Source organism: Tamandua tetradactyla, chromosome 2 (genome assembly GCF_023851605.1).
Source record: "Tamandua tetradactyla isolate mTamTet1 chromosome 2, mTamTet1.pri, whole genome shotgun sequence".
In the NCBI taxonomy this organism is placed as follows: domain Eukaryota; kingdom Metazoa; phylum Chordata; class Mammalia; order Pilosa; family Myrmecophagidae; genus Tamandua; species Tamandua tetradactyla.
This window is the reverse complement of record NC_135328.1, coordinates 146,413,689-146,439,360: the sequence shown is the minus strand read 5'-3', so window position 1 is coordinate 146,439,360 and position 25,672 is coordinate 146,413,689. Positions and strand designations below refer to the sequence as shown.

At 36.5% G+C, this 25,672-nt stretch overlaps 2 protein-coding genes across 6 annotated transcripts in view; one reads left to right on the top strand and one right to left on the bottom strand.

The window, feature by feature from the left end:
- The window catches only part of OPRM1 (opioid receptor mu 1), a 212,527-nt gene that overhangs the window by 17,003 nt on the left and 169,852 nt on the right, over nucleotides 1–25,672 (bottom strand). The gene's annotated exons all lie outside the window — the stretch shown is intronic.
- IPCEF1 (interaction protein for cytohesin exchange factors 1) overlaps nucleotides 1–25,672 on the top strand; it is a 184,578-nt gene that overhangs the window by 120,104 nt on the left and 38,802 nt on the right. For all 5 annotated transcript variants that reach the window (XM_077149321.1, XM_077149318.1, XM_077149319.1 and 2 more), the window contains 4 exons: nucleotides 5,582–5,655; nucleotides 7,142–7,213; nucleotides 20,559–20,617; nucleotides 21,912–22,000. In XM_077149321.1, the coding sequence (XP_077005436.1) occupies nucleotides 5,582–5,655; nucleotides 7,142–7,213; nucleotides 20,559–20,617; nucleotides 21,912–22,000 (294 nt within the window). The remainder of the gene's footprint in view (nucleotides 1–5,581; nucleotides 5,656–7,141; nucleotides 7,214–20,558; nucleotides 20,618–21,911; nucleotides 22,001–25,672) is intronic.

Sequence of the window (25,672 nt, the reverse complement as noted above, 5' to 3'; positions counted from 1 at the left end):
AGTTCAGGTTAAATATTTGTGGAAGAATAGTTCTTTGGAGGTGGATGTTTATGTCATGATGCACAGGAGGCTCATGATATCTGTTTGGCCTACTCTAGCAGGCAGTGACAGATAATTTGTTCCCTAATTGAATATTCCTGTCAACCTCTGACCTAATGATTGTTGCATCTGTTGATGACAATGACCTGAATCTGAATTTTTTTCTCGAGCAGTGGGAAAATGATGACATCTAATTCTGTTGTTCTTTCTGAATTTTTAGTTTAGAATTTCTTTGTGTAGAAATACATTCTTAACAAAAAGATAGTGTAGATGTTTGACTCTTATCTTTTATCAATTTTCATGACTTCATGCCCACACAAACTTCAATTCTGTCCAATAAATTCTCTTTCTTTGAGTATCATTATGAATTCAAGACAGTTTATTTAGTAATCTGTCTCTGTCAACTGCAATCATTATTCTTTTTGATGCTGAAATTATCCCAAATTTGGCCAGCCTTTCTGACTTATTCTTATGTCTTTCCTTTTTTCTCTTTATGTTCTCTTGTCTTGTCACCTTAGTCTTTATTAGTTTTCTTACTTGCTTTGCGGCATGACATTTCCTGCCTCAGACCTGAAATCGGTCTTAGGGTGATAGTATTTAGAGACCTCTAAATTTTTCCTATTATTGCTGTCTTGCTTCTTGATCTTTTTTGTTTTAGATCTAGGGGATCTGTATTCTTAAGAAGAGGGTGAGAAATTCATGATTTTTAAACTATTTCCTATTCAAATTTAAAATTATAGATTTTACTTCACTTATTTAATTTTGAAATTGATCTTTTTTTCTCATAAATCTTGATTCCTTACAAAATTAGCATTATGGTATTTCTTTTAGCCTATAGAATATCAGTGAGCTTCAAGCTATAGCACCAATATTATCAACCAACAGTTCTAGACTCTTGTTTCACCAATTATGTGTTGTCAAAATACTGTGCTCTAAGGTCTCCTGGGGGTAGTTATATTGTGTGTGTGTTTATGTCACCAAGTTTATATTCAATTAGGTTCCCTTGTTTCCATTTGTTTTTAATTTCAGAATTTGCTTTAGTTTTTTCTTTTTTATTTATTTTTTGAAGTAATTCATTTACCCAATTCCAAGGTCAAAACTATATGATATTCAACTACGTCTCACTTTCATGTCTGTTCTTCCTTTCTTTCCTACCCTTTTTATATTTGTTTTCAGTTTATTTTCCATTTTTGCAAAAATAAGCAAATATGTATAGTCTTACCTCTCCCCCAATTTCTTACACAAAGTCAGCAGGCTTTATATACTGAACTAAATAAATATTTGCTGAATAAATTAATGTGTAAAGCCCTGTAAGTGACTGAAAGCAGAATGTTTAAGGGATAAATAAACTGGTAATCCATGACATGAAATAATTGACTAGCAAGCCTTACTTTTCATTTTATTTTTAAGATGTTAACACTAATAGTTTTGATAACAATGTGTATTCCCTATAGCTTAAGGACAGCTAATGCAGACCTCTGAGACTAACAGAAATTAAAGTGCTGGGGAAAATAGATGGGCTGATTTGTGAAGAGAACACCTTTGAGATTATAGATTATCATATGATAAAGTGACAAGCATTGTCTTGCTTCAGAATTTGACTACACTTTGTAAGCCAAGATTGCAGAGCGGCCAAAGAATGGACTGATCCCTTTGTCGAGAGAACAAGTTTTTTATTATATCAGAATTCAGAGGGAGGTTTGCAGGTACTAGCTCAGAGCTCTGAAAAAATTTTTCAGAAAGTTAAGCATCATTGAAGAGAAAGGATATCATTTGAAAAGTTATTTTAGTTAATGTAAAAGGGAATAAGGGCAGTGAGATGGTACAGTAGGAGAAGGAAAAGGAGGGGAAAAGGAGGAAAATTTCACTCAGTAAGGAGTCACCCACTATGATTGACATTTTTGCAAGTCAGATAAGCAAGAATCATTTTTTACACAGTGATCTGTGATTTCAAATATAGCTTGCTTGTCTTCAGGATAATGAAAACATGCCTCTCTTGTAAAGGAAAGATTTCCTGGGAAAGCAATGTTATCTTTATTCAAATTTATTTGGATTCTTATTTGAAGGAATCTTAACCATACTAGTTATACACAAAAGGAGCCCAACCAAATAAAGGCTCGATGCTTACTTTTTACACTGATTTATTTAAAAGTGAATAAAAAAATCACAAAAACAGGTATTATGTTTCAGTTTTTGTTGATTGATTCTGGTATTGCTATCAGTTGGTATGGGTTTCTTGTACTAAAAATAAATTACCTAGAAACTGTGCATGCCCTAAGTACAGAGTCAATTCTAATTCAACTCGATGGAAGCATTGTTTTTTCTTTGTTTTGGTTTTCTGGTTTGTTTTTGGTTGAGGAGGGGCAGGGATGTTGGAAGAGATGAACCTGTGGAATTAAGCCGGCCTCACACTCAAGGAGCTTCTTATGTCCTGCTATGGCACTGACACTTTGTCCAGTGACAATTGGGAACCATACAGTATTTTAATTAGAGAAGAGATATAAAATGTTCAAGACAAAGATATTTGCTGTGACAGGGCCCTGATTTGCACAGTGATCTGGATGGAAGGACAAAACGAGAGAGAAGGAGAACGGTTTAGGAGACTTAAAAAAAACTAATATACTTTATTTTTCAGAGCTATTTTAGGTTTACAGAAAAATTGTACAGAAAATACAGAGTTCCCATATGTCCCTCCCCTCTCTGTTATTAACATCTTGCATTAATGTGGTGCATTTGTTACAGTTGATGAACCAATATTGGTAACTTGTTAGTAACTAAAGTCCATAGATTACATTAGGGTTCACTCTCTGTATGGTACAGTTTTAGGGTTTTGATAAATGCATAATGTTGTCTATCTACCATTACAGTGTCACTCATAATAGTTTCATTGCACTCTTAAAAATGTGTTCCACCATTTCATCCCTCTCCTTGTCCTCCTGAACCCCTGGCAACCACTGATCTGTTTTTGTTTCTATGGTTTTACCTTTTCCACAATGTCATTTAGTTGGAATTGTATTATATGCAGCCTTTTAGACTGGCTTCTTTCTCTTAGCCATATGCATGCTTTTTTATGGCTTGATAACTCATTTCTTTTTATCGTTGAATATTATTCCATTATATGGACATGTTACAGTTTATCTATTCACCAATTGAAAGCCATCCTGGTTGCCTTCGATTAATGGCAATTATGAATTAAACTGCTATAAACATTCATATGCAAATTTATGTGCAGACTGATTTGTATAAATAAGTTTTCAACTAATTTCTGTGATTGCCTAGGAGTGTGATTGCCTGGTCGTATGGTAAACCCATGTTTTACTTTGTAAGAAACCCCATATTGTCTTCTGCTCCCATCCTCACCAGCATTTGGTATCATGACAGTTTAGAAAATTTTTTCAGGAATTCAGGTGAGAGTTAATGGTGATCTAAAGGAGGTGGCAGGCAATGGATGGATTGTAGACCTACGACAGAGACAACAATACAACTCAGTAATGACATGAATGGATAACTTAGGTTTCCTTTTTTGGCAACTGGATAGAAAATGGCATCATCCATTGAGTTAAAAAGCATAGGAAAGAGAGGAGCAGAATATTATGGAGTAAGATGATGAGTTTTGTTTTGGATTTGTCCCTCTTGGGAGCCCACAAAATACCCATGTGAAGAGATATACTGGACTATTGGATCCCTGGAACCAGGGCTCCAGGGTTGAGTCCTAGTTTGATGTATAGATTTCTAGTATGTGTGTGCAATGATGGTACATGGAGCCATGAGAATGTACATGACCACCCACAGAAAGTACTGGATTAAGAAAAGAATAGGTCTGTGGACAGAACTCTGGGGAACACTTAACATTTAAGAAACAGAGATGAGAAGACGAGTCCAAGAAAGAAAGAATGGCGTGGCTAAAAGAGTAGGGCAACAGTACCAGTTACTAGAGAGAATTCAACTAAGTAAGGACTAAAAATGGTCAGTGACATTTAACACCATGGAACTAATTGGGATTCACAGTAACCACAGCTTATGTGCAACAGTGAGGAGGAGGAAGTGGGGACAAATGTTGATCATAGATTTTTTTTCTTTCTGAAACCATTACACAGACTTATGTAAAATAACTTAGCCTATTAGGTCTTTAAAACTCTACTTTTACTTACTGCTAGTTAAATAAAACCATAGGAAGGAGTATACATTTTTAAAAGTTGACTAGATTCAGTTTATGTTGTTTGAGTACTTTGCATTCTCTTTAAAATAAGATTGGTGAACACACCGTCCAGTAATCATTTAGTCCACCAAGAGATAAGCTGAATATATGCATAAATGAGTAATTTTTATTTTGCTTTATTTAAATAATTTTATTTCTTAAAATGTGTAATTTTTAAAGAAAGTACCTTTCAGAATTGAGCTTTAAATCTTATAAGAAGACAGCAGTTTAAGGAAAGAGTTTAGTTAAATACTTAAGTAGGAGAGAGCAAATGAGCATAGAGTTGGATGTTTCAGACTTTAATTTTTTCTGGGAAAAAAAAACATCAAGTTACACTCTGGTTGGCAATATGGGAAACAGAGACACAGAAAGATGAAGAGAACTAAGAAAACCCAGGCCACTAATTTAATAGCTTTCAGACTTTTAAAATTGATATTGTGTCTTCAAAATCAATTTTTACTCATCTGTCAGTGACCACTGAATCATTTATGTTTATCCTTGTGGATTGTCTCTCCATACTCAGAGATACCAGTGTGATAGAGAAAATTTGACTTATACCTGTAACAAGTAATTTTGTTAAATTTCAGTTAGATTTCATCCATAAAATATGGATTTACAAATTCTTACAGTGGTGGGACAGTGATCACATTTCCTATAAAAATTTCTATGGTTTACAGCAACATTTACACTATAATCTTAAGAGCATCATTTTCTTCTGCAGTCTTTCCTCTGTAGAAAAAAATGCCCAGAGATTGGTTCTGGACCTCCCATCCTCTGAGAAACAGTTCTGTGATTTAATCCTCGATGCTCTGCCTGCAGATTTGGGAGTATATATAATATTTGTAGAGTTCCAGTTAAGTGCTTTATTTATCCGAATTTATTCAATTCTTCAAACAACCAGTAGAAATCTAGTTTGACTGACTCTGAAGTCAGGGCTCTTTCTACCATACAGGAGTGCTAATTAAGTTTCTTCTTTTATGTTTAGGGTTTACTAGAGTAGTGTGTTGAAGAGGAGGCTATGGATACCTGTAGAATCAGCAGGAAATAAGGCTCTGATGGGTTAGCAATGTTTTCTACCGAGACAGGAAGTGGGAGGGTTCTATACATACCATACGTTGGTCATCTCATGGAGAATGCTGGGTGGCATGTCAGGAGAATATTCCATTTCTCTTATAAACTATAGATAGTTGAAGTCCATGGTTAATTAGTTCTGATTCGGAAGGTATGTTTTGATTCTTCCCTATTTCGTTTGTACAATCTCTATTCAATGCATATAATCTTAATAAAGTAGCCCTTATTCATATTTAGTCATTTATTCGTATGTGTGGTCTGTATTTGTCCCAGGCAGAGAAAGCCGATGGATTTGTCAACTTGCCTGAGTTTATGGTGGAAAGAGCAGCTGAATGCAAGAAAAAGCAGTAAGTTGTCTGTCATTTTAAGAACTCTGACTGCCAGGAGAACATCCTTCCCTCATGTTTATTTGGAAGTTAATGATAGTTACAATCAACATATCTGAGACTATAGAGCAGTATGGGTTGATACCCTAAATAGTAATAAAAGCATTTATCCTTGTGTTTTCTGGGATTTCATTTTGTGGAGCAGATGGTTTTTTGAAAACCCCATGGAACTTTGGAATGTAATGTTGATGTCCATGATAGAATGAAAAACAAGGTCCCAGTCCCATCCTGAACTGGTACAAAGAGTAGATGTCAAGGGCTTGCCTTGTAAGGAGAAGAAGGAATAGGAAGTAGGATTCACCAGAGTTGCAGGTTTGATAGCAAGGCTAGTTTTTCTTTCTTAGTTTGTAGAGGTGTCAGTAGCTAACCTGGAATTGAATTTTCTGAAATGTCATAAGGAAAGTCCAAAGGTTTTGAGAATTGACAGAGGCCAAAATCACCAGCCCAGGCTTCTCATTTAACAGAGGTGGGACCAGCCCTGAGAGTCTGTGACCTGCTGAGAGCTTATGGAAGAGCTAGTCTAGACCCAGATATATGGACTCCCAACCAAGTGCTCTTCTCATGACAATATCCCTCTATATTTTACATATGTGTCCTCTTCACCCCTTATCCTTTCTTCTACCCTTGACATCTTTCCCAGACATATCAGAAAAGAGCATTTTCCTATTGACCTATGTTACTAATTGCAATGATTGATTAGTATGCTTTCATAAGAAAGCTAATTAACTGGTATTAGCTTAAAGTCTTTGTCTCTTTGGGGTAACTGTGTGCATCCAGTTATATGTGGGGTTGGGTTACTTCTAGTGATTTTCAACTAAAGGTCATTATTAATAAAAACCATTGACCTGAGCAGTGGGGCTTCCTGTCTACATAGTAAAGTGGAAACAACTAATTTAAAATCTTCATTAATTGTTATCTTTAATGTTGTGTACTATTCTATCAAACTCAAATCTACAGTATATTTTTCCTTTACTGTGAAAGTGTACCTGGGATAAATTTTGTTGTCACCATATGGACATTTATGCCTCTTCTTTTCTATAAGTAAAGTCCATGTCAATCTTTGAGTGAATTTGAATCAATGTTTTACTCAGAGAAACTTTCAGAATATTATAAAGTGACACCTCCATCGCTCTAAATTTTAATTCATTATAACTTAACTACAAGGTATTTAGTAAGTAAAAATGAAAGAATACACTCATATGCTTTAAATGGAAACTATTGACCGGTCAAAACTCTGTCCTGTTCTCATGACAAATTGATCCTCAGCTCTCTATATGAAATAGGGAGTAGAAAATAGGCCTTTAATGTGACTAAGTTATTTTTTGTAAATTTACAAAGAAAGAGAAGCACTCCTCTGTTTATATTTGCTTAACTTGACTGATTTACTTTGGAATCCATTGACTATAAACATTAATTTCTGGTGTGTCTTTGCTTTTCCATATTCAAGTGCTTTTAAGATCAACCATCCACAGATCAAGACCTTTTATTTTGCAGCTGAGAACACGCAGGAAATGAACGTGTAAGTAGAGAAAATAGCTAAATTGAGTTTTTATGAGAATAGAAATATTTTGGTCGGGTATTGAATTTTAGGCAAATGGTCATATCAATTATTACTTTTTTTCTGCTACCTAAAGAATTAATCTCTTTAGCAGTTATAATGCCTTTCTACTTGCTTTCTTCTCTAATATTTGGAAGGATTTTGGAGAAATACACATTTCAAAATGGCTACAGGAAAAATTCATGAGCTTCTTCTGAGGGAACCACTAAATCAGAGAAAGAAATGAATGGACACCATTAAAAAAAAAAGTTAAAATGAGACTCAGCATCACAGGGAGAGGGCTTGAAAGTGCTAGGTAACTGAATTCTCAGCTTTGAGAATTCTACATGCAAAAAATCTCCAAAGCATTTGATATGCGCTGTGTGATTATCATGGTGATTCATGGTTTATCATCTCTCTATATTCAGCCCCGAACACTTTGCAAAAAATTCTTGCTCAGAGTGCATCTAATTTAAACTTTTATATTCTTGATTCCATTTCCTATTTACTCCATTTAAATCTATAGGATATATCCATAAATGATTTATCTGCCTTACTTCATCCCCTCTGGTTCAGATTAGGGTGTGATCACATGGTTGTTGTTTGAATGAGGTTTTCTGTGGGGTGCTGATTCGAGGCATCAGAGAGCGATCTATTTAATTTAAGATTACTCTCAGTATTCCTGGGTGTCTTTTTATCTTCACATAGTCAATTAAAATATGTTTATTGAACCCCTACTACATGCTCCAGCATTGCATCAGTGAAAAATAACCCTAGACATAATCCTCCATTCATAGAGTTTATAGCTTAATATATTTTACTTAAGTGGGCATAATGATTTCGTTACCTACTAGCTCAATATAGTATCTCCTTATTCTGCCCTTTTGCTCTAGAAACTTACAGAAAACAGAAGCTGCTCCTTATTAAATGCAAACACACACACAACTTTCCTACAGGGTAGCCCTCAGCAGCCCAAGTAACTAGCAGCATTCCCATTTATGCACAACTCTCAGAAGAGGGCAGAATGGCTTTTCACCTTGAAATGTAGGAAAACCCTGAATCAGGAGCAACAAGGCGAGGTATGGACCACTGAGCCTTACAAATGAGTTTTTATTTACTAGGATAAAGAGAGAGGTGGATTCTCCCCTTTTTTTAATTTTAGTTCTTTTCATCTCTCATTAAGAACTAATCCACGAAAGTAGAGGACTTTAGAAACTTCCAAGTCACAGCTTGCTGTCTGTCCTTTTATTTGCATTGGTAACTCTCAGTCTATTGATTAGCATGCCCCAGGTGTGTAAGTGGTGACTTACACCCTTAAGAGGACCCAGTGCTGTCCACCTCCCTTCCTCAAAGCCTCCTGCTTGTCTAACTCTAGCAGCTTCTCCCGTTACTTGTCAACATCTACCTTTCTGTCCGGAGGCCCTATTTTCCTCTGCAGTTCCATTCCCTCCCACAAGGGGCGAGCCTGAGTTTACCAGAGAAACAAAGGTTTTTAAGTTTCTTGGTATCTAGTGCATTTCTACTCCTACACGTAAAATGACTCGCCCCATTCCCCCCCCTCCAAAAAAAAATACCCACGAAAAATGTGAACCCTCACGTGGTTACCTGAGTCTGTTCTATTTCAGGCAGATTTGCACTCTAAATCTCACAACAGAGTTATTTAGCTCTCTGATCCGTCCCACCCCCAGTTTTTGTTTATAGTTCTGGTCAGTTTATCTTCAGTTTTCACGTTTGCGGATATCTACCCCATGATGAATAATGTATAATGAGTAATAGCTATAAATACTATATAGCTATATGCATATATAGATACACACACACACACACACACACACACACACACACCCTGCCATGCTGGCTGTTAAATCAAAGCCTTTCAAAATTGTCAAACCCAAGATCTTATCACCAATATATGCCATGAAGGTGTTAATTTTACTGAAAATTCTGCTAGTGTTTGTTTATATTTCCAGCGTATGAAAATATGTATATTGAAATTTGACTTCCAGGTGTCGTGATCCCATAGTTTTAAATAACACTTAGTGACCTCTATACTTGAAAATGGCCCATCTGGCCACTCATCGCTAAATGTTCCATTGTTCCCTGAACATATCACATATTTCTGATATTTGTAAGTTAATTTTCGGGTTTATCTTCTCAAAGATGATTTTTCTAACAGCCAACAGTGCAGACTCTTTCTGGGCCCTCTTCTCACCCCAGATTATGGGGATGGCCTTTAGAGATTTCTCTTGCATTAACATCCGAAGAGCTTCCTTTCTTACTAATATGGTTGGTCGAAGTTGGTAACAGTGCCTCTGGGTGTTACTTAATGAGATGCAGAGGTGTTGGGATGGAGGAGGTAGCATTCTGGAGTGAGGACTCCAGTTTTAGAAGTGCTCCTCTCTGGGGAACTGTGTTTTTGGGTGGTGACATTTCTTACAGGGACCATGAAGGGAAAAGTAATTAAGTTTAATAGAAACTCCTTGTGTTCTGCAGGGACCCTCAATTTAAAAGTTCAGGATAAGTAATTAAGGGTAATGAAAGAGTTGATTTCTAACAAAGGCTTGTGGTAGCTGCCTTTCTCACACAGTGACTATGGAAAGATCTCTCTTGTTTTATGCATCGATTTCTGAACACTTGTGCTCCTTCAACACACATCTATGTCAAATTAATGACAACAAGCTCCCGGGAAACATCTGTCATCTTCTTTTATGTAAGCATAGGTTCTTTTGTGCATCCATCTATTTATGTCCCAAAAGAAGTTTTCCTACTGCCTTGATGTTTAAAGACAAAAAAAAAAAAAACCCATCTTTAGCAAAAGAGATACTTTCAGCCAGTGAGTCCTAAAAGCAAAATATTCAAGCAGGATTCTAAACCATTAGCAAATAACTAATAATGGCAATGAAAAGGACATGAGTTTTGCTGATTTTTACTGTTGATTCTTTTCTGTTTTGCTGTATTTCCATGTGCTGGAAATGAGCTTAGAAATGCTTTGTGTTGTTGTTGTTGTTTTGTTATAGCTATTTTTAATTCGAAACTATTTTCCTTTCAAAATTTTGCCTGTTTCCCTTTTGGATCCTTTACTTGGGCCATCTTATGTAATTATGAAATTAGGCTTAAACTGAAAATGGTTTGAAAGTACACTGGATCAAGCTCATCATATTGCTCTACATTTGCTTTTTTTCACTTTATGGCATGGTAGAAATTTTCCATGTCATTGTAAGGTCCTGGCTTAATTTATTGTGATACTAATGGAATAGTATCAGGGGATGGGGGAGGGCACATGACATTGGGAGGGTGTGTGATGGACAGGGAAGGGTGTAAGGGAAGGGGTGGAAGCAAAGATGCCAAAGGGCAAAAATAATAATTTATTTCTGCATTTAATAATTTATAATAATTTAATCATAATAATTTATTGCTACATTTTCCTGTAAGTGGACAATTACTTTGTTTCAATGCATTTTTCTTTTCACCATTTCAGGACTCATTGCAGTTAACTTCCTTCCACATTTATTTATGTACATGATGGTGTGGTTTTGTAAGGTAGATGTTTACAATTGGAATTGGTGGGGAAAGGATGTATCTATCTGAATTTTTCAATGATACCATCAGATTGCCTCTTCAGAACTGACTGCAACAATTTTCATGTTCAACTCAACAAACTATGAGAATTCTCATTTTTTCATTTCCTTCTTAATTCTATAAATAAACGATAATTTTAATTTTTTCTGATCCAGTGGGTGAAAAATATTTTCTTGTGTTTGAATATGCATTTCCCCAAACTGTTGAGGCCAAGAATGTTTTTTTTTCCATATTTTTATTAACCTTTGTATTTCCTCTGTGATTTCCTTTCTATATTTTGTTAATTTAAATTTCTATATTTTGCTAATTATTTTATTGGATCTTGATCCACAGTTTCGTTTCCTATGACATGGCTAGTTTTACTTGGCTATTAGAGCAGTCGTGTTTACCTTGATGCTGGGTGAACCTTTGTAAAAGAGACTGGAGCTCATCTTCCTTCTTGTGTAAATTCCCATTTAAAAAAAAAAACAAACCAAATCCATTATTTAGTTCCTCTTACAAAGAAAGTGGTTACTCATTATGGAGTACTTTTAAAATGTAGGAAAGTAGAAAGAAGTAGGGAATAATCACTTACATTATCACCCCTTCCCCCAGATAATGTTTTCCCTTTAAATATAAGCTATACATAGCTAGGAAAATATGAATAGACAAATTTCTGATCTTGTCTTTTAAAATTTTGTATTTTAAAATATGTTCCTAAATAAATCCTTGAGAAGCAACTACAATAATCCAAAATCATAAGCCAAGAGAGAGTTTCTTAAGGTTTGCCTAGTTCTATTTTTGCTATTAATGTTTAATTGGAATTTGCTACTAATAAAATAGTAAATCAATAGAAGATAGGGAGGAGGGTGACTGAGGCAACAATTAGGGAGTGTGGCTGGCCTGGGAGAGCCTTCTGCACCACATGTGGCAGCCCTGGTTGCAGAGGCCGAGAAACTAAGAGGCACAAGGCTGGAGCCTGGCACGGAGGCACAGAGCCACGGAGCCCGTGGGAGTGCATGGACGAGTACATGGACTAGGAAGTAAGCCAGGCCACGTTCCTTGGGTGCGCTACCCTCACAAGTGCAGCCCTATGACCAGCGACTCACCCCACATCCTACTCACCTGAACCCTGTCACCCACTCCCATTCCCCGTGCTCCAGGTGTCTCTTCCCCACCAGCCCCCAGAGCAGGTACCTGCCCCACACCCCAACCCAAAATGCCATCCAACCCACCTCTCCTGCACCCCTTCCGAGCACTACCACCCCCTCCTTGTTCCCTGCAGGCTGTTGCCTGTGCATAAACGTTGTGGGAAATAACCTACATAGGTAGGCTACCCCACCCCTCACCCATAGTGTCGCACAGCCTTATCCCGCCCTCCCTGAGCTCAGCACACACGGAACTCCCAAGCCCATGCATGCGCGTGGGCTCCCAATCACATCATTCAGCTCTGGGAACTGCACTTTACAGCAGTCCTAGAACTGCGCATGTGCACAACCCTCAGCCTCACTTCCCTGCACTGAGAAAGTGCGGACCTGTGCCCCTGGGTCACATCTGCCCCCAATTCATGATGATGTAACACCAACCTGCTGTCACAGCTCTACACATGGGCACAAAGAGCCCTGTGCTGTAGACCAGTACACACTGGGGTTACAACCCCCAGACCAGTGCACCCACAGATCTATATCCTCCTTGGCTGCTGGGCACCCACGTTCACAAGTAACAGGGTAACATCCCCAAACTTCGTCCATACCTGCCTTGAAACAAATCACCATACTGAGTGCCCACCCCATTCCCTGCTCCCTGCTGTACAACCATCCCACAAACACAAGGCCTTAGACCACTGAAAAAAATGCACTCCCAAAGTAAATCAATCAAGATATTTACATGTGATGAAAACAGTGGAATATCACTAAGCATATCACAATGAAGACAGATATAGCCCTACTTAATGGCCAAATTAAAATACCAGAGGAAACACGGATGTTGGAACAACTAATCAAAGATGTTCATACAACTTTATGTAATAAAATAAGTGGGATAGCAAATGACATAAAGGAGATCAAGAAGAGCACAAAAACGAATTTGGAAGTATAATAGCAGAAAATCACAGAGATTAAAGACTGTTGACCACATAAAAAACACACTAAAGGCACACAACACCAGATTTGAAGAGACAGAAGAAAGAATAAGTGATATAGAGGACAGGATAATTGGTTTTGAAGTCTCAAAACAGCAAATGGCAAAAAAGAAAAAATGGAATGGGAACTCAAGGAAATGATAGACAAAACAAAGCACACAAATATAAGAATCATTGGTTTCCCAGAAGGAGAAGAGAGGAGTAAAGGGCTAGGAAGAGTAGTTGAGGATATAATGGGGGAAACTTCCCAACCCTCACAAAGAATATAAATATATGTCAAAGAACTCCAAACAGAATAAATCCAAATAGGCCTTCCCCAAGGCACATACTAATCAGTCTGTCAGGTGTTGAAAAGAAGCAGAAAATTCTGAAAGTGGCAAGAGAAAAACCATCTACTACATAAAAGGGAAATCAAATGAGACTGAGTTCAGACTACTCAACTAGCAGCCTGGAGGCGAGAAGGCAGTGGTATGATATGTTCTAGACCCTGAAAGAGAAAGACTTCCAGCTGAGAATTCTGTACGCAGCCAAATTGTCCTTCAACACTGAGGGAGAGATTAAAGTTTTCACAGAGAAAGAAGTCCTGAAAGAATCAGTCAACAAGAGACCAGCCCTACAAGAAATACTAAAAGGAGTTCTGTTAGCTGAAAGGAACAGGAGAAGGAAGTCTGGAGGAAAGCACAGAATTGAAGATTGCCACTAAGGGTAATTTAAATAATACAAAGAGAAAGAGGGAAAAGAATAGTTAGATCTGACAAATAAAATAAAAAAGATAAGATGGTGGAATCAAGAAATGCCTTTTCAATAATAACTTTGAATGTTAATGGGCTAAACTTACCACTTAAAAGATACAGATTGGCAGAATGGATTAAGAAACATAATCCAGCTATATGCTGTTTACGAAAGACTCATTTTAGACACAAGGATACAAATAGATTGAAAGTGAAAGGTTGGAAAAAGATGTTCCACGCAAGTTGTAACCAAAAGAAAGCAGGAGTAGCTATACTAATATCAGACAAAATAGACTTTAAATGTAAAGACATCATAAGAGACAAAGAAGGAACTATATAATAATTAAAGGGTCAATTCATTGCGAAGATATCACAGTCATAAATGTTTATGCTCCCAATCAAGGAGCTCCAAAGTACATGAGACAGACATTGGCAAAACTGAAGGGAGCAATAGATGCTTCAACGATAATAGTAGGAGACTTCAATACACCACTCTCCTCTATAGATAGAACAACCAGACAGAAGATCAACAAGGAAATAGAGAGATTAAATAACTTGATAAATAAATTAGACCTAACAGACATGTATAGGTCATTGCACCCCAAAGCACAAGATTACACATTCTTCTCTAGTGCTCGTGGAACATTCTCCAGGATAGATCATATACTGGGGAACAAAACAGGTCTTTATAAATTAAAAAATGCTGAAATTATTCAAAGTACCTTCTCTGATCACAATGGGATGAAGCTGGATCTCAATAACCACCAAAGAATGATAACATTCACAATATTTGGAGATTAAATAACACACTCTTTGACCCAGTGGATCAAAGAAGAAATTACTAGAAAAATCAGTAGCTATCCGGAGATGAATGAAAATGAGAATACAACTCATCAGAACTTATGGGCTGTGCCGAGAGGGAAATTTATTGCCTTAAATGCCTATATTAAAAAACAACAAAGAGCAAAAATCGAGGACTTAACAGCAAACCTGTAAGAACTTGAGAAAGAACAGGAAACTAATCCCAAAACAAATAGAGAAATGACAAAGATTAAAGCAGAGATAAATGAATGGGAGAACAAAAGAACAGTGGAAAGAATCAACAAAACCAAAAGTTAGTTCTTTGAGAAAATCAATAAAATTTATAGGCCACTAGCAAGACTGACAAAGAAAAACAGAGAGAGGATGCAAATAAACAAAATCAGAAATGAGAAGGGGTGTGTTACAAAAGACCCTGCAGAAATAAATCAGAAGAGGATACTATGAACAACTATACACCAACAAACTAGGCAACTTGGATGAAATGAGGAAATTCCTGGAGACACACAAACAAGCTACACTGACTCAGGAAGAAATAGAAGACCTCAATGAACCAATCACAAGTAAAGACATTCAATCAGTCATCAAAAATCTTCCTACAAAGAAAAGACCAGGGGCAGATGGCTTCACAGGGAATTTTTATCAAACATTCAAGAAAGAACTAACAATAATCCTGCTCAAGCTTTTCCAAACAATTGAGAAAAAAGCAACTCTACTTAATTCATTTTATGAAGCTAATATCATTTTAATACCAAAACCAGGGAAAGATGCTATAAGAAAGGAAAACTACAGGCCAATCTCCCTAATGAACATAGATGCAAAAATTCTCAGTAAAATATTAGCAAATCGAAACCAACAGCACATTAAAAGAATTATACACTGTGACCAAGTGGGGTTTACACCAGGAATGCAAGGATGGTGCAACACAAGAAAATCAATTAATGTAGTACAGCACATTAACAAATCAAAAGGGAAAAATCACATGATCATCTCGATTGATGCTGAAAAAGTATTCGACAAAATTCAGCATCCTTTTCTGATAAAAACTCCAAAAGATAAGAATCAAAGGAAAGTACCTCAGTATGATTAAAGGGAATATATGAAAAACTGATAGCCAGCATCATACTCAATGGAGAAAGACTGAAAGCTTTCCCCCTAAGATCAGGTACAATTCAAGGATGCCAACTGTCACTGCTATTATTCAACGTTGTACTGGAAGTTCTAGTTAGAGCAATCAGGCAGGACAAAGAAATAAAAGGCATCCAAATAGGAAAGAAAGGAGTAAAACTCTCGTTATTTGCAGATGATATGATACTATACTTGGAAGATCCTGAGAAATCTACAGCAAAGTTACTTGAGCTAATAAACAAATTCAGCAAGGTGGTGGGATATAAAATTAAACACAAGAAATTACCTAGCTGAGGAATCAGTTAAGGAAAAAATTCCATTCAAAATACCAACTAAAAGAATCAAATACTTAGAAATGAACTTAACTAGGGATGTTAAAAGACTTGTACACAGAAAACTACATAACATTGCTAAAAGAAATCGAAGGAGATCTAAATAGGTGGAAAGACATTCCCTACTCATAGACAGGAAGGCTAAATATAGTTAAGATGTCAGTTCTTCCCAAATTGATCTACAGATTCAACACAGTACCAATCAAAATTCCAACAACCTACTTTGAGGATTTGGAAAAGCTAACTACCAAATTCATCTGGAAGGGAATGAGATCCCCGAATAGCTAAAAGCATCTTAAGAAAGAAGAACAGAATGGGAGGATTAACACTCCCTGACCTTAAAACCCATTATAAAGCCAGAGTGGTTAAAACAGCATGGCACTGGCACAAAGACAGATGCATTGATCAATGGGATTGAATCGAGAGTACGGTAATAGATCACCAAATCTATGGTCAACTGATTTTTGACAAGGCCCCCGAATCCTCTGAACTGGGACAAAATAGTCTTCAATAATTGGGCATGGAAGAACTGGATATCGATAGCCAAGACAATGAAAGAGTACCCCTATCTTACACCCTACACAAAAATCAACTCTAGTGAATCAAACACCTAAATATAAGAACTAGCACCATAAAGCTTCTAGAAGAAAGTGTAGGGAAACATTTTCAAGACCTAGTAATAAGAGGTAGCTCCCTAAACTTTATACCCAAAGCACAAGCAACAAAAGAAAAAATAGATAAATGAGCACTCCTCAAAATCAAATGCTTCTGTACCTCAAAAGACTTTGTCAAAAAAGGTGAAGAGGCAGCCAACTCAATGGGAGAAAATATTCAAAAATCATATATCAGACAAAGGTTTGATTTCCTGTATATACAAAGAAATCATACTACTCAACAACAAAAGAATAAACAATCCAATTATAAAATGGGTTAAAGATATGAATAGGCATTTTTCTGAAGAACAAATACAGGTGGCTCAAAAGCACATGAAGAGATGTTCATTTTCACTGGCTGTAAGGGAAATGCAGATCAAGACTACAATGAGATACCACCTCACACCTATAAGAGTGGCTGCTATCAAACAAACAGGAAACTATAAATATTGGAGAGGATGTGGAGAAACTGGGACACTTATGCACTGCTGTGGGAATATATAATGGTGCAGCCACTGTGGAAGACTGTTTGGTGGTTCCTTAGGAAACTCAGTATCAAGTTGAGCACTACAGCAATAGCAGTACTTGGTATATACCCAGAAGAGCTGAAAGCAAGACACAAACAGACATTTGTACACTGATGTTCATAGCAGCATTATTCACAGTCGCCAAAATGTGGAAACAAACCAATTGCCCATCCACAGATGAGTGGGTCAACAAAATGTGGTAAATACATATGATGGAATATTACGCAGCAGTAAGACAAAACGATGTCCTGAAGCACATGACAAGATGGATGAACCTTGAGGATATAATGCTGAGTGAAATTAGCTAGACACAAAAGGACAGATACTGTATAATTCCACTTTTATGACCAGCATAAAGGTATAATCAGAGGCTTATAATATAGAATATAGGGACTTAGAGACACATAGAAACTAGAGATGGGTGAACCATTAGTTAATGAGGTTGAACTCCAATGTAAAGAAATAGGAGCAAAGGTGATTCTCTAGTGGGTCTAGAAGTAATTACCAAATTGAAGATGAACAAGATTGAAAGGAGTTGTATAGACCTATGTGTCCCACTGACTCACACTAGAAATATGAATGAGTTCTCATAAGAATTACTTCAAAGATATGATTCTTGTTTAAAGAATGTTTAAGTCCAGTGTACAAGGGAAAACCGCTATTGCATGCTGTGAGCTGTGTTCAAATGCAATGATCAGCACTACCACAGCAACAGCAGAGATAAATAATGGGGTGAGGGACAGGAATTAAGAGGAAGTTTAGATTTCCTGTTTGGTGAGTGTGTGTTTTTTAATTTTCTGCCTTTTGGGAACAATGAAATTATCTAAAATTGAGAATGTTGATGGACTGTGGACTTTGGGCCCTCTACTACATGATGCCCGATGAATGCAGGTGGCTGAAGGATGCACTGACAGAAAAGTAGATTGGCGAATGATGGTGTATACTTATGAACGAAGGTTATGCTCCTACAAAAAGAACCATGTCGTGAGGCATGCAATGATGTGAATGAACATGTGGGACATTTGATGAGACAAAATAAAGCCAGAAATAAAAAAATGAAAATTGTATGGGCACCTTTAGAAAATGCTTATAAGAAAACAGGGGCATAGATTTTAAGGTTAAAGTCTGGAGTGGTGATTATTATTTCTGGATTTTGAGAGGCTGTTTTATATATATAACCTGATATTTAGAAATAAGAATGAAGTCAAACAGTTTGGGGTTAAAGTAATTGAAACACAGGGGTAAGGAAGACGGTGCCTTTATTTTAGAACCACACATACTCTTTGAGACCAATGGAAGAAAGGTTTATTTGATCTACAACTGAAATTTTCTGTAGTGCATAATCTAATTCAACCTATCTATATAGCTCAATGGACAACTGAAACACAGGAAGCCCAGAATAATAAAGAGATCCTTTAATCCTGTATAGATTATTGTAATGTCTGGAAACATCCTAGATCATTTTAAGCAGATAATCAAAAAGTATTGGCAAAGTTCGCTGAAGGATGGGAGAAAACTATGGAACTATTAAACGTTACCATCAGAGAATCCCCTGATACTATGTCAAACCTTAGGGATACCCAAATCAATAGGCTATGCCCTCAATCGTGAGACTTACTCTTGTGAAGCTTATGTAGATAGCGGAGAAGCTTAGACTACCTAAAGGCATGCCTAAGAGTTACTTCTGGAGGACCTCTGTTGCTGCTCAGATGTGGCTTCAGTCTGTCTAAGCCCAAATCTGCAAGTGAAATCTTTGCCCTCCCCCCTAAGTGGGACATGACATCCAAGGGTGAAAGTCTCCCTGGTGACATGGGAGATGACACCCAGGTATGAATCCAGACCTGGCACCCTGGGATCAACAATTCCGTCCTGACCAAAAGGGGAAAAAGAAGTGTAATTAATAAAGTATCAGTGGCAGAGAGAGTTCAATAGAGTCGAGAGGCTACTCTGGATGTTGCTCTTACGCAAGCTTCAGGTAGACCTTGCTACCTATCATAACCTGGCAGCCCCCAACCAGGACCATTCCAGCCAATCCTAAAGAACACCTAGGGCGATATATAAGATTCCACAAGGATTCCAAGCCCTAGAGTAACTTTCCAGACACCTCCAACCTTCAAATGGGTCCCTGGTCCAGATAAGTCCTGAAAACTAGCCCAGCCTCTCCAGAACATCAGATAGTTCCATCTCCTTACCTTGTATTAGTGACAACCCTTCTAATATAAAAAAATTTACAATTGCCATAGCCCAAACAACCCCCAAGAGAGGAATGGAAAGATTAAAGGTGATGGTGGAGTTATACATAGAAGATTGGATTTAGCAAAGAATATGAATGCTGAACCATTAAATTGATAACTGTTTTAGTCTCCAGTATTTTAGAGCAGCTAGAAGTAAAAACCTAAAATTGTGAAATTGTAACCTATGTCAACGTCTGAAATATGTTCTACAGCTAATTGTGGTGCTGCGCTTTGAAATATATAGCTTTTTTTGAATATATGTTATTGTTCACAAAAAATAAGAAGGAAAAAAGTTGATTGTGGTGATTAAGTATTTAAACCTTCTAATCTCCTATATTCTGGAGCAGCTAGAAGGAAAAATATGAGAGGTTTTGTATGGTAGCCCATGACAAACTCTGGGATCTATCCTGTAACCACTTTTTGAAGAGTGCTTTGAAATCTGTTGCTTTTTTATTTCTTTGCTTTGTATATATGTTATACAATAAAAAAAAGTTAAAAAAGTAGAAGATAAGACATTGTCAATTTTTGCCTTACTGAAAATTTTGCAGGGAATTAACATTTTCCTTAGCTTAGGAATACCTGCCATGCATTAGATTTGACTAATTAAATCCTGGTTAAAAAATGAATTTTCAATGATGATCATGCATCTATGCGATGACGTTAAGAATTACTGATTGCATATGTAGAATGGTATGATTTCTAAATGTTGGGTTAATTTCTTTTTTTCTGTTAATTAATAAAAAAAATATTATTTGTGCTTAAAAAAAAGAATTTTCTTTATTCTTTCTGAAATAAACTGACATTATTAGGATTTACGGAGTTACCACTTGGACTGGTAGCAGGTTCCTAAATTTAAAGATAAAGGTTTCAATTGTTGCCAAAAATTTCAAATCCACCATTACAAAAAAAACTATATTCGATCATACATATTTAGGGTATCTAATTTAGTTACTCATATTTACCAACTTATCTTATAAATGATACCCTGAGTAAGGAAAGTATTGTCAAACCAGAGGACTTAGATTTTGATGTCACAAATCTCTGCTCTTTCTGGAAATGTTCAGAGTGGCAATAGAATTGTGACTTCATTTTTCTGCAGAGTCTGGCACGAGACATTCCTCCAATGTGTCGGGGGAAGGTGAAGGGACAGGGAACCAACTTTTGTGGCCAAACACTTACTTATTTACATTTTACTTGAATTTTAGGTGGTTAAATAAACTTGGAATAGCTGTAATCCATCATGTATCCACTGCAAAGGATGAAGGTATGTCCTATTTTAAATTCCTGAAAATTTAGCAAGACTACTGGAATGTCTGAAATAGGATGAAAAACCGATGTCAAGTTCTATGTATAGGCTGATTCTTATGAAATATACTTTGGCATTTAAAATGGTCTGAAAATATGTAGAGACAGACATAGTCACACAGACTTATCACTGTGGAATCCAGTTTTCCTTGCTGGCTATGACTGCTTTTCACACTTCACCCACACTTCAGTGGCTCTAGGTTTCACTGACATCTCAAGTAATTGCCAATGCAAATGTTTCATCGCCCCATTTAACTGAATTCTTACTCATATAAGTACAATTCACTGAGCTAGTCATGATCTAGTCAGATAACTTCTATCCCACTCTTTCCTCTCTGATATTTTAATATTTCCACCAGGTGTGATGAGACAGACTTCCCTGACATTGTGCTAGAAACATAAAAGACTGTGACACAGGCTGTATTTTATAGCTTGGTCTCCAACTGTCAGGGTTCAAAAGCTGCAGGCTTTTAATTTTTCATAAAGATGCAATTATTCTTTAGCATTGAGAAGAGGGAGGCATTAGATGCCAGGCCACAGAACTGGTGCTGTTTCTAAAATGCTCAGACCACAGAAGAATCAAGAAATGGAAGTAGAGAGTGATATCATTTGATAGCAAAATCATAATAACTTAAATTTAGAAATGGAAAAGTGGCAACTTGATTTGAAACAATAAAGAAGGTGAGTACAATTCTGTGAAATCAGTGCCCTCACCATCTTCTGGTCCTCTTTTCCTACTGTATTTTTGAAATACATTTGTAAATTGTGAGAAAAAAAAACTACATGAAAAACTCCTCCTTAGCTATGTGTTTAAGATCTTCCATGATGTGTCCTCGAGTGACCTTCCAGCTCCATTTTCTAGGGGTCTCCTTACTTTGGTTCATCCTGCTAAGAGCTCCCTTCTCTGTTTGAATTATTGTCAGCTTACTTATATGACACTTTCAGCTCATTATGATTCCTATGATCAGAATGAATAATTACTGATTTTATCCTCTCTTAGTATTTGGCTCACACCTCTTTTGGGGAATTATTTCATTTAATATGAGCTATAGTTAGTCCTTTTCCAGAGTATTTGACTCGGCCATTCATTTTTACCCTCCTACATAATTTCCTTGCAGCAAGTAGCTCACTAGATAAGTACTTTCTGAACTGGATTGAAATTGCAATACCAGCTGGAGAACAACCTCTGCTCATGCATTAGCGGATAAGTGATGGCAGTTTAAAAACATTAAGCATTTTCATCTTTCTTGTAGAATGCTACAGTGAAAGTGAGCAGGAAGATCCTGAAATAGCAATGGAGTCACCACCACCCCCTTACTCCTTGGAGACTCCATCTCTTTTGGTATGTATAGTTGTAACAAGTCTGTTGGTCATCCATCAGATGCATGGACACCATTCCTTCCAATTTGATAGAAACTACCTCCATCAATAAATTTTTAGAATAGTCTAAACTAAGGTCCCCGCCAAAGAGCAAGTCCAATTCTCAGGATGCAGATTTTGAGCCTTCTCCATAGCAACCCATTGGTGTATTTGTGGAGGAACCACTGATGTGTCATTATGTTCAGTGAATTCAGGGTCATGCAAAGGAATTCTGGGTGATAGGTCACTGCCTGCAGAGGCTTCTTTTTCAATTTGTATTTATACCCTACCTGTAGTCAGAAAGAATTTGAAGTGCTGTGCCTAGAGGTACATGCATTGTAACAATGTAAAATGAATTTAGAAGGGATGAAGAAGATAGCATAAAGAGAAAATGAGAATCAGAAAGATAGCAGGAAGTCAAGAGTGAAGTTGGTGCTTTAAATCGACATGTTGGATGAATCTGTATATTCAGTAGAGAGGAGTCCCAACTAGTTCCTAAGCTTAATATGCATCCAGTGGAGCAGGAGTTATCAGTAGACTATAGAGAATTGCTTCATATTGAGATGCTCATGAGCATAATAGTACCGAACACTAGAAAGGGTCAGAAAAGAATTATTGGGGAAGTTGATTAATGATTTTCAGCACCTACTGTGTGCAAGGTCTTATGTCAGGTACTTTAAACATATGATCATTTAATCCTCTAAACAACCATGAGAAGTATGATTATTTAATTTGCATTTCTACTGATTTCTAACGTAGCCAAGTATCTTTTCATGTTTATTGGCCATTTGGATTTCCTCTTTCATAAAGGGTCTGTTTAAATCTTTTGCCTATTTTACTGTCCTTACTATTATTAACTTTTGATTTAAGGGGTTACTTTATTATTGTCTCTATTAGTATTTTGTCACTTATAAGTGAGGCTAACATCTTTTTCTCCATGTTTTTTTATTTTTTAAACTCTGGATTTTTTTGGTTTCTTTTCATAAACAGGTATTCTTGGTTTTAATTTACTTTTTCCTTTTTTTTCACATGGGCAGGCACTGGGAAACTAACCCGGGTCTGCAGCATGGCAGGTGAGAACTCTGCCACTGAGCTACCGTGACCCACCCTTAATTTACTTTTAATATATCAAATATATCTGTCTCTTTCATTGTAGTGGTGCCTTTGTTTCTGGTTTAATAAATTATCTCCCAACCCCAATTTATGAGGGAGTAGATATTATCATCCACATCATATGGATAAAGAAACTGAGGTTCAGGGAGTCGAATGCCCTGGCCAGACAACCAGAGAATGGAGCCCCCAATGTGATCCCCCAGCTGTCTGATTGTGTATTACATGCCCTTTCCACCATCCACCGATGCTTGTCCTTCCATATACCCAAATGACCATGCAGTCTAAACATGTTACAGTGGCTCATCCACTTACATTTTTGTCATAATTTTCTATTTTTTCTGGTTAAGTTTTTATTTTTACTTGCTTTTTGTCAGTTCTTGGATTTAAGTCATTAAATTGATCATTTAAACAATGACCTCTTACTGTTTTACAACTGTCAGTTGAGAACACTTTTGTCATTTATTTGACTAATGGCCAAGACTAGATATAAATATTTGTAAAACGAATATGCTTATTAAAATCTCTATTGAATCAAATTAAGCCAAAATTAAGCAAGATATAAATAAAATTCAACTTTGGACGTGGTAAAGTTTAAGCTTATTTTTGAACTAGACTTATATTCACAGCTTTTCCTTAATGTTATTTTTCTCCTCTTTCAAAATCACTTTCTGAACTTACAAGAGGCCTTTCTATTCTTTAGTTCATTCAAACTTAATGATATCTTGAGACCCTAAAGTATATTCCAGCTTTTAGCAACTTTTTTTTTTGTAGAATTACCCTTTTTGCTCCTAACAAAGTCATCAACTTTATACAGAACAGGTCTTCAATAAATGTTTCTTTGGCAATTTATTAGAGAAGCAATATTTTTATTTAGTTTCTCTCCTTCTCTCTCCCTCCCTCCCTTCCTTTCTCCTTCCTAACCCCTACCCCTCTTACTTTAACCTGAAACACAAGAATATGGTTGGTTCTCCCTCCATCTCTTCTTGAAATCCACTCCCTCCCATCTTGCCTTCCAATATGACTCTTCTGTAATTTATTTTAGCTCTAAAATATGATTTTCAATTTTATAGTGGCAAACTAGGATCACAGGCCTTTTCTATCAAGCATATCACAATTCTTCCAGAACGTTCCCTTTATCCATTTATAAAACCGTTCCAGAAAGGCCGCTGGCGTTTGAAACACCCCTGTCAGCCGGGAAGGGACATGGGTGGCATTGGCTGGTCCTTACTCCTAGTTTGTTGCTTTCAGCTTCTGATTCCAGTAGCTTTCTCTCTGTATCCTGTGGGTCTTCTCTTAATGTCTCCCAGGCAAACTCTGGATTTCATCTCTTAGTTTAGCATCTCCCGGGGCATTTTCTTTTCCAAACATCTGAGACCATTAAGTTAGGTCACTGAAGAAACAGGATTCTTTAGAATTTTCTGATTCATCAATCAAATGTTATTTTTTAAAAGTTCTAAATTAAGCATTATTTGGTAGACCACTAAGGACAAAAATATTTCTAAAGCAATATATTGGACTTAGACAAATGTTGAACAGTTAGATTTTTTCCCCATAGAAACAATATGTTTCCCCAGCTCACATATTTCCCCAACAGATTTTGTTTTTGTTTTCTCTTGTTTCTGAAAGAAAGACATGCAAGACACTTGGTTAAAATAGCATTTCAGCTTTTTATTTAAACAGATGGAATTAGAAAAATCATGGTAACTTTGATCCAGAGTGTGAATCAAGCCTGAAAAAAGTAATTTTTCCCAAATACTTGCTTTCTTTCTAAAATATTTTGTGCATGAACTTCATTTTGGAATGATGAACTTGAAAGTATAAAATAGTTCTCTTGGAAAATTAACTTGAGAAGATGTTTCAAAATCTTAAGTTAAACACTTAATATAGTGTCCAGTCATTCTAATTGCCTCAGAGTAAGAATAAGTAGTTTAGTATAACTTTAGCATCAGACTTATTTGGACTTCTGCTTTAAAGGGGCTCAACCACATTCCACAAGAGAATAAAGAATCTTTTAGGGTTATCTCTGAGTGAATAAGAGGATTATTATGCTTATATTCCTCCTTTTGAGAAGGTTGATATTGGAACAGATTGATATTGGAAAGGACAATCATTTATGCATAAATGCATAAAGGAATTAGAAATGGGGAACTTTAGTAGCCTGGAGGTTTGGAATAGATAGGAGTCTGTAAGTTTCATTCCGAAAGATAATTGGTGGAAATCATTATGTCTGATACTTGAAACTCACAAAAGAGCAAAAAAGGAACCAACTTCATTCACATTTTAAATCTGATGATTTTGCACATTACAAAGTGATTTAAGAGCTCACTGAAACTGTTTCACTTACTTTTCTTCTGATTTAATTTCAAAAAGCATTGTCTGATTACCTGATCTATGGTTACTCATTCATTCAATTCATGTAGTTTTAAAAATTTGGTTCCATTCAATGAGTAAAACAAACGATGATTCATGCCCTTCATGGAGCTTAATTTCTGGTTGCAGGAGACTGATATTAGCAATCAACATAACTAAGTGAAATAGCTTC